Source organism: Cydia pomonella, chromosome 22 (genome assembly GCF_033807575.1).
Source record: "Cydia pomonella isolate Wapato2018A chromosome 22, ilCydPomo1, whole genome shotgun sequence".
NCBI classification, from domain to species: domain Eukaryota; kingdom Metazoa; phylum Arthropoda; class Insecta; order Lepidoptera; family Tortricidae; genus Cydia; species Cydia pomonella.
Window position 1 is genome coordinate 10176987 of NC_084724.1, and position 10113 is coordinate 10187099.

General features: G+C 34.6%; 1 protein-coding gene across 1 annotated transcript; it reads left to right on the forward strand.

Annotated features, from left to right (window-relative positions):
- The first annotated feature begins 7178 nt into the window (after positions 1-7178).
- Positions 7179-9851, forward strand: LOC133530424 (uncharacterized). Its single transcript, XM_061868334.1, has 3 exons — positions 7179-8053; positions 8698-8728; positions 9394-9851. The coding sequence occupies exons 1-3, from the start codon at positions 7195-7197 to the stop codon at positions 9671-9673; spliced, it is 1170 nt and encodes a 389-aa protein (XP_061724318.1). The 5' UTR covers positions 7179-7194; the 3' UTR covers positions 9674-9851.
- The last annotated feature ends 262 nt before the right edge of the window (positions 9852-10113 follow it).

The window sequence follows — 10113 nt, forward strand, 5'->3', positions numbered from 1 at the left end:
GTATTTAAATTACGCCCATGCGAATTTTTGAAAATACTTACAAAGGTTTCTCCAAGGCTCGCTTTTTCAACCTCTATCATATATTGCAAATTCATACATTACATATATACATTAATAAGATTGTTAAAGTTTTTTAGGTCTGTATTTGGTACAGTCAGCATCAATAGTAGCGGATGAAACAACGCGCCAAAAGTATCTGATATCCCGCATAACTTTTCCAAATATAGATTAATCTCTAAAATTCCCTTCAAAAGTCTTTTACAGTCTTAATTGTTCTGCATATAGAACCGTCAACTGTTGTTAAGCTGTTACAGAGTGGTAGATACTTTTGAAACCTTGTTTGATCCGTTACTTTTGATGCTGACTGTACTTATATTAACGTCTGGCCTACAAGGTAGTGAATCTATAAAGTAAAGCCGATGGTCCCGGGTTTGAATCCCGGTAAGGGCATTTATTTGTGTGACTAGTACAAACTTTGCTTAGTTTGGGGTTAGGTTGATCTGTTTAAGATTGTCCCCAAATATTTATTTATTTATTTATGCATAATATATTATATAAAAATATCTTATTATTGATATAATTGTGTCAGCTGTCGTGAAGCAATTACCTTAATATCAATCAATAACGTAAAGTGGAAAATGTATACTTGTGTTATTTGAGCTCTGCATAGTCTAGAAGAACCTAAAAGTTAATCGATGGATTGTAAAATAATAATATGTAATATGTAAAATAAACAAATTATTAAAGTTTGTTTAATAATTTGTTTGTTTAAAGGATAGTTTTAATTTAATTTACTTGATATCTATTATCAAGTAAATTAAATTAAAACTATCCTTACACTTACACTAAACTTATACTACGTCGGTGGCAAACAAGCATACGTTCTGCCTTATGGTAAGCAGGCTCCGTAACCTATGGACGCCTGCTAATCTAAAGGAGTTAAATGCGCGTTGCCGACCCTAACACTCCGCAACCTCGTGGTTTTCATGTGAATTTTCTTGATTTGAGCCCACAAGAAAATTTACATGAAATGCTAAATATAAAACACCTCACCAAAATTATTAATTTGTATTTAAATCAGGACCTCGATATAAGGATTTGAAATAGAGATAGTTTCGAACATGACGTATAATAGTACATTACGATACAAGTGCGAAAAATAGAAAATTCGAAACGAGTGGCGATAAATGCTCCCTTCGGTCGTGTTTTAAGTCGATACGAGTTGCGAATTACCTATTCGCACATGTATCGTACAACATTTTACAGTACATATGGCTCTTTAAATATTTGACACAGTAACGTAATATGCAAATTTTCGCACTAGTGTGGTAAAGTAGCACCATTATGTACTGTAATAGTACATTACGATACAAGTGCGAAAAATAGGAAATTCGAAACAAGTGGTGATAAATTAAAATACGACCGAAAGAAGTGTTTTAAATCGACACGAGTTGCAAATAACCTATTCGCACATGTATTGTACAACATTTTACAGTACATAGACAGAGTAACGTAATGTGCTAATTTTCGCACTAGTGCGGCAAAGTAGCACCATAATAATAAAAATAATAATTCAGCCTATATACGTCCCACTGCTGGGCACAGGCCTCCTCTCATGTGCAAGAGGGCTCGGGCTATAGTCCCCACGCTAGCCCAATGCGGATTGGGGACTTCACATACACCTTTGAATTTCTTCGCAGATGTGTGCAGGTTTCCTCACGATATTTTCACCATATGTATACTGTAAATAATTTTACGGCAAACTTAAACTAGCGTAGATTTTAGTGCTATAAAACAATTCTGAAACATGTTAAAAATATCTATAACGCTCAGGTAACATCGATAATAAACATGTCGATATTTGATTTTGTCAATCACTTTATTTTGCCACAAAAACTTCTATGTCTGATTATTATTATTACAAAAAAAATATATTTATATTGTACCTATTCTAAAGTATTATTCTCATATAAAAACAGATACTTCTTAGATCAGCGTTTCTAAGACGACAAGAAAGCATTTTGCCACAAAAACTTCTATGTCTGATTATTATTATTACAAAAAAAATATATTTATATTGTACCTATTCTAAAGTATTATTCTCATATAAAAACAGATACTTCTTAGATCAGCGTTTCTAAGACGACAAGAAAGCAAACTGCAGCAGTACGGCTGTGTAGACCACGAGTCCGCTGAGCAGCCGCAGCGGGAATGCTGCGTCCAGTTCAAACACGCCGAACGCTGACATCTTACGCAGCGACGCGTGGTTTAACCGCAACACGTTCTTACAAGTCTTGCGGATGCCTAAAAAGATATTTTGTTACTTTCCAGATGGACACGTCTAAAAAAACTATACCTGTGGTTGTGCCTGAGAAATATGTACTGTACGGTCACGACTGAAAATATAGACACGGACGACAGTGCCAAAAATATGTATACACATTTATTAATTTATGGGCAATAAACGTGTATACATATTTTTGGCACTTCGTCTGTATCGAATTTTCAGACGTGACTGTACATCTCTGCAGACATTGACATATATCTAAGGACGGGCCTTACCGGCAATAAGAATGGGGCCAGTACAGCGGTGTTACGCACACGCAATTGGTTGATGAGTTCACATCACGCGCGCGATTGGTCGCAACTTAGACTTAGATTGCATGACTGGCTCGAATTCGTGGGTGACACCGCTGAACTAGCACCAAGCTTAGTGCCCGTAAGCCCTGTCCCTAGACAGACGTATGTCAATGTCTGCAGATAACTAAAAAAGCCGCCAGAGCTGAATGCACAGCCGACAAAAGTAATGTTATGTTATAAAGTTTGTTAAAAGCTAGGTTCAGCTGAATACATATTTGGTATCCATTAACTTTTGATCCCGAAACTAGTTGGAAGAGCCACATAAAAATACAAATTGAAGAACACAATTTTTCACCACACCAGCTGTGGTCACTCTTGATTGGCAAAGTAATCTGATGCAAATTTTGAGTAGTTTCCTTATGTTAACTGGTAGAATTGACTTCTAAATGATGATTTTTAACAATAAATGTTTAATAATGTTCATTTGGATTTGTTTTGGTTTGATTTTGTATGATATTTAACAGGCAGTATTTTTTCGCGTTGGTGATGAAAAATTTTGTGCTTCACTCGGTGGCAAAATTTGTTTAACCTTCGTCCTTTGAAACCGTCGCAAGGCTCAAGATTCCACTATTCGCACCACTAGCTATGTTCCTGGTTCAATTTTGGAATCTTTCGCTTGCTCGAGTATGAATATTGGCACGAGCGGTTAAACTACTTTGCCCACTTTTAAAAGAAATAACTATTATCACTCTCATACTAACCTGCAGCTTGACTGTAACTCAAAATTTGAACACAAGAACTCTCAACAATTTTCACAGATCTATAAAAATGTTCGCAGGCGATACATAAAAATACTATTGACAAATATCCTTTCATATTCCAAGCGAGGAATATAAATGTCGCCAACTGAAAAACGAAAACATATTTTCAACAATAAGTTGACTAAACTATTTAGAATAAAGGTCATGAAATCATAAACTCACGTAACTTTCTTCAGAACTCGTTTTTCCAAGGTCCAGAAATAGTTCCAACGTAATTAAAATACGTATGAACGTATGCAATCCATAGTAAGTTACCTGAAAAATATGATTCGCAATGTCGTAATTTTCTATTTTATTTAGACTTCCTAAAATATTATTATACAGACTTCATCTTACCAAAAACTGATACACTTTATTGCATAAACCAAACGATTTTATTACATTATCATACGCATGAAACATATCGTTTTCCGGGACAGTGACATTTACAATTTCATCTTCAGTAGCAATGTATACTTTCTTATATTCTTCCATTACATGATTCCAGGCAAGAAGCTCGTTTCTAATCATCATAATAATACGAGTAATCGTAATTATGTGGATGTCAAAAATCAACATCGGTAACTCTAATATAACATTACGCAAAAACTCAAGAAATCCATAATCTTGACTAGCACAACTAGATTGAAAAACGTAGAAACTAAAAAGTATAAATACACTGTGCCAATTTTTTCGCTTCTCTTTGGAAAGGAATTCTACTTTGTTAACTTTAATAGAATTGAGCACATGTTGCAATCTAATAATAAGCTCAACGATGTTATTTCTCTGTGCTGAACTGACAAAATGGGTCATAATTGATATTAAAGAAAAGAATATAAAATCGAAATAAACAATGTAAATCGCAATACCACTGTCAGGCCGTTGAATAGCTTCAGTGGAAAAATACAAACGAAACAAGTGACCCAACACAAGAATACAAGAACCGACAAAAGATTTGACATAAGACGACACTCGGGTTTCGGGCGTGATGAAATTATTAATGATCTTAAACGGAGACATTATGAACAAAGATGGGACTAAGCCCAAAGGCAACAACATAGTTTGGAACTCTTTGTCAATTATATTGTTTAATAAGTATTCGGTTTGTAGTCTTCTATTTATTTTTATTTTACTTCTGGCGTAATTACTGTGCAGTTTAATTGCGTCTTGTTGTGAAAACATTTTTTTATTTCCTTATTTGTATTTTGTTGATATAAACTAAGTGACGTTATCTTATTCAGCGGCTTAATGTACATTGAAGTGTTATTAGTTTTATTGAAAAAAAAGCAATTAAATTAGTAGTGTCATCGCTCACTCAACCAGTAAATGTGTTATGCCTAAAATATAATCAAAAACAAAAATCATAACGATGTTCAATACTGCCAATAACATAGAGTTTTCAGTATATTCCAATTAATAGTTATAAGCTTATAAGTCTAATGAAAGTCGTATCAAAAAATATTGAATCAGCGATACAATACAATCAAATACGATTTTTTTATTGCTTAGTCAGGTCATTAGTTCTGTCACAAAGGTTTTGACTGATTAAAAAGTTACAGGTACAGATCCCTTAATTATTACTCATATATACTCGTATGGGTTGAAAGGTTATTTGATACTTACAATATTATACAACGTGTCTCAGTTTTCTTTTTACAGAGTTGATTAATTAAAACAAAAGCCGAACCGTTTATCTTTCTTAAAATATATAAATAACGTGTAAACACGTCCAGTTGCCAATATTGCAACTGTATGTGTTTTACCAAACCTACTCGTTGCATGGCAATCAAAAATTTCTGTGTGACTGAAAAGTACCCTAAGTTTGAATGGTAATAACTGAAGTACAGACTTGTCGGAGAACTAAATGCTGATGATAAGATAACGTTATAATAAAGTAGATTCATACAAATAAACAATTTTACTTACTATAAAGATCACAATAGGGCTCCTCCATAACAACTTGGGGCTAATTTTATTTGTACTTAAGTCGTAAATGATTGTGGTGGCATTTTAAATTAAGTAGGTCGGTTTTTTCTTTTTATAAGTTTATTAAGTTAAAATACATAAATAAGGTTTAAGGTGATTTACGATTATAATTATAATAATAATCTCGTGAAAGCTGAGATGACAAGTTCAGCAAGTACCTAGACTTGGCTCACGAGATAACCGCCATGTGGGATGTTGACTCGACGATCATTGTTCCGAAAGTCGTGTCAACGAACGGTCTCATAGCGAAGAGTCTCGATCAACACCTAGAGAGACTCTCATTGTGTGGCTGGATCAAGAGTCATATGCAGAAGGCCTTGTGGTCTTGGACACGGTGCGGATAGTCCGGCGGTTCCTCTCTTTGCGGCCCTGACCACCGGCAGCTTGAGCCCTGCCCCGCTGCTGGTGGCACCCTAGGTTAGGTTTATTAACAATGTGTTTTGAATCGTTTTTCAATGTGTTTTTATATTTTACAGTTATATTCATATTGTAAAACAACCTCATCCTAAGAAGAGAAATAAAGGAATTAATATGCAAAAAAAATACAGAAAGTTGTTATATTTCGTATATTCTCACAGTATGTTCCAAAATATCTCTAGGTCTAGTAGTAGTTAGAAACCTGTAAGTTATTTGGATTAAAAATCATTAATTTTTGGTAGGTATACCAAATAGCAAAAATAGTTAGTATGTATGCTGGTGCCTTGGAGTATGGGTCGGCCACTTGTCTGGGATACACCTGCGTGGATACCCTGGCGCCGTTCCATATTCCAGGCAACAAAGTTGGCGCTGGTGCGGCCGCATCCTCGGCCGAACCGAAAGCCTCAAACGTTGCAAATATGTCATTCCGCAAATATGTCTACATATTTGCGGAATTAGGGTTTGGAAACCCTGGGACCGTGGGGGCCCAGCGCGCGTCACCTTTATGAGCAGCCTCAAAGCGCCTTATAGAGGCTTCTGGTGACCAGAGGGCTGGCCAATATTTTGCTCAGCGGATCAGCATTGCCATCTAGCGGGGCAACGCGGCCAGCTTTATGGGCCCCCTACTGAGTGACTTCGACGCATGCCAAATTATGTATTGATAGGTTTTTAATTTAGGTGTTTTTATTATGTTTTACATACTTTGTTTTGTCAATAAATATCACAAAAGTCTGCATTTACCAAATTAGGTTATTGATAAAAATTAATGTAATTGCTTCACGGCGGCTGACATACAATTATCATGTCGTGTAGTTTACCTACAAGCCAATTCAAATAATGAGCCTATGGCTTTAATATTGACTCAACCAAGTCTTAATATCATTCAGGTCACTCAAAAAAAAAGATCAGGAATAATGTTTAGTTACCATCCACATAAATAAGGCCCGGGGCTTGAGTTCAGGAATATATTGCAACCAGAAACACAGACACAGAGAGACTAGACTGAGAGTATTGAATACTGAATACTTCCATATATATTGATAACAATAATCCAACAAAAAAGTACGTTTTGTATAATAAATTAAATGTACCAATATTGACATTGATATTTAAAGAAGAACCTGACAACAAACCATAAATCCATAAATAAATAAAATATTGATAGAAAACCAAATGTCTCTCTTTGTAAAAATAAATATTGCAATCAATTTTCGTACATCATTAGTTATTGACAGACAATACTAATTCATTAATAATTAAAAAGGGCTCATTATTTTGATGGGGTTTCCTTTTAATATGATTATCGCCTTAAACATCACTTTGCCTTGCCCCAGCTTTTCATAAGTTATATTAAAAGTTTCAAAGAGATTACACGAAAAACACGACTTTTGATCAAATCGTCAAGAACAAAATGGAATTAAACAGAAGGTTCCAAACTGAGTACCTGATAAACAATATACTTGATCAAGATTTCCAAGCTATGTTATTTCCTCTAAACTTTGTACAGTCTTGCTTTTTAATGCCTAGGTTCAGCATCATTAACAATTTCATCACTCCCGACAACCATGCGTCTTTTTACATAAAGTCCATAATTGGTTGTCTTATTCTCACGTTGAGCCACGTCTTTCGTTTTATATTTTATAATGAAATTACTAAGAGTGTTAGTACTGGTGTTGTTGATTTTTTGCTTTATTTTGATTTTACATATTTTTCTTTTACATCAGTTATTATCTATATCGTTAATTCATTCCATAGAAGCTCTGTCGTTGAACTTATTATCAAATTGCAACATGTGCTCGACGTAATAAGAATTGACAAACAAGAATTTCTTTGCAAACATAAGATCCAAAATTGGCTTAGTATATCGTTGGTTCTTATTATCTACGTTTTTCACTGGCTTTCGGCTTGTATTGATTTTGGTATTCTTGATTTGCTAGTACATTTTTGTTTGGTAATACCATTGATGATTTATGATATACAAGTAGTTCATGTTATTCGATCTGTTGTAATGATAAAAAACGAGTTGATTGCTTGGATTCATAAATTGGAAAAAAGTAAGGAAACACATATTAAACCTAAAGAAAATATAGTAAATTTTGAGGTCTCAGAAAGCGATATGTTCAATGCATATACTGATATAATTAGAGCATTTCGTTTAAGTAACAAAGTGTATCAGTTTTCGGTAAGTTCAAGTATTTATGCCATTAAATTAATAAGAGAATATATGCGTATAATTAACAAAATTAGACCATGTAACAAAACAACGTACTGCAAATATTTTTTCAATGTCAAAAAGGGAAATGGAATTATTTAAAGGAATTCTGTGTTTGAATTAGTACCGTATGTGTAAATGAAGATATAGCATATATTCTGATAAATTTAATAATTTCGGCAGATTACTTTATTTGGGTTCCAAACTTTTATGCATATTTTATTGAATTTGCAATATATGATCGAGTTTGAAAACGCAAGTTCTGAAGAACCCATTGTAAGTATTTGATTAAGTTAATCGACTTTGACAAAATCGACAGGTCAACCCTTTTCTAGGCCGCACCAATCTACAAGGTTTCCCCAAAAAATCCAAATATGGAATATATTAAATAAATCCAGGTTTGATGATTCATTTGAAGACAAATAACATTTCCTGAAAGTGTAATCTAATTTGAACCTTAAATCAGAATGCTAAAATTGAAATTCTAATGGCGCGTATGTGGTCGATAAATCGTACTATACCTGGAAAAGGGTTAAAATAATCTACCTAATATTCATTTTCGTTTTACAGTTTCAAACAGTTTTGACTCGAAGTTTCTTTGTAGTTTGGAATGTCAAGAACTTTATATTGCTACTCACCGTGAGCATTGCCTGTGAAATTTTTTATAGAAATATAAAACTTGCTGAAAGTTCATGTGCTCAGATTTTAAGCAGTACTGTACAGCACAGTACAGGTAAGTCCTGAGCGGGTATGAAAGTTTTCATCCACTTTTTACAAGCTTTTATTTAACTTGCAATGTACAGTGAGCTGCATGAAGAAATTATGAATGAATTTATTAATAAAGTCGCCATGCACTTTAACAGCTCATGGTACTCGTACTTATGTATGTATATAACTATGCTTGTATGGGACAAATCTTGCAAGTTAAATTTGACCCACTTCCTGGTTTCCGATGGAACTGAAAATTTGCATACCTACATATGTCGAGTAGTCGAGTGACCATGCAATATTATGGTACCATCAAGCTGATCTGATGATGGAGATAGAAGGTGGCCACAGTAGGAACTCTGTGATAAAACAACGCAAACAAATATTACTTATTGTGTCCGGGGTTATTAGAATTGTCTCGATGAGTATAAGTTGCTTGTAGTAAGAAAAGTACCATCATCGATAAAAGCTTGTACCAAAAATGTTATATTTGCCAAAAACCTTTGTAATTTAGAACCAAATTGCCTTTCATATTTTATTCAATAAGAGCAAACTAATCTAGAATTTAATTGGTAAACATAATTAAGCTAAAAACTTAAGAAGTTAATTCGAAAACGGAAGAAGTTGTTAAGATAACTCGAGATATAAAATTGAAGAAATTTAAACTTAAAACAGTACCTATCATATAAGGTTCAAAATTTATTCTATTATAGCTCGCGAGTTATCAACTTCTCGCCGTGTGCGGAATAAAAAAGTAGAATTTAGAAAAATACTACAGTTCTTTTTTTCCGTTGATTTTCCAGGCATGCGCAAGACTTGCAAGAACGTGTTGCGGCTGAACCGCACGTCGCTGCGCAAGATGTCGGCGTTCGGCGTGTTCGATGTCGACGCAGCGTTCCCGCTTCGGCTGCTCAGCGGCCTCGTGCCCTACACCGTCGTGCTGCTGCAGTTTGCCTTCTTATCGCCTTAGTAACGCTGCTCTATCGGAAGCGGATGTTTTATTTCGAACACAATATTATGAATAGAATTGCATCTTTGAATTTTAAAGCTTACTAAGGTGATATCTGGTTAAACTTGCACTGTAATGTTTAAGCATTTTATAAAACGGTTTAACAGCCCGATTCGAAGAATGCGATACGATAACGATAAGTTCTGCGGCGGTATCATGGTTCCATTTTTATCACTTGTCACTATGTCCGTCACTTTCGCACTTACATATTTTATGAACGTGACAGGCATGGTGACAAATGATAAAAAGCCGACCATCTTAGCCCAGCTGGCTTAGATACGTTCTCATTTAGACATCGTTTGTATGTCGTATAATGACGGAAGCAGCTCGATTCGAGCAACCAATGTCACTTTGACGTTAGAAATATCGTAGATAGATCGTATTGAGATCACAGCAGAATC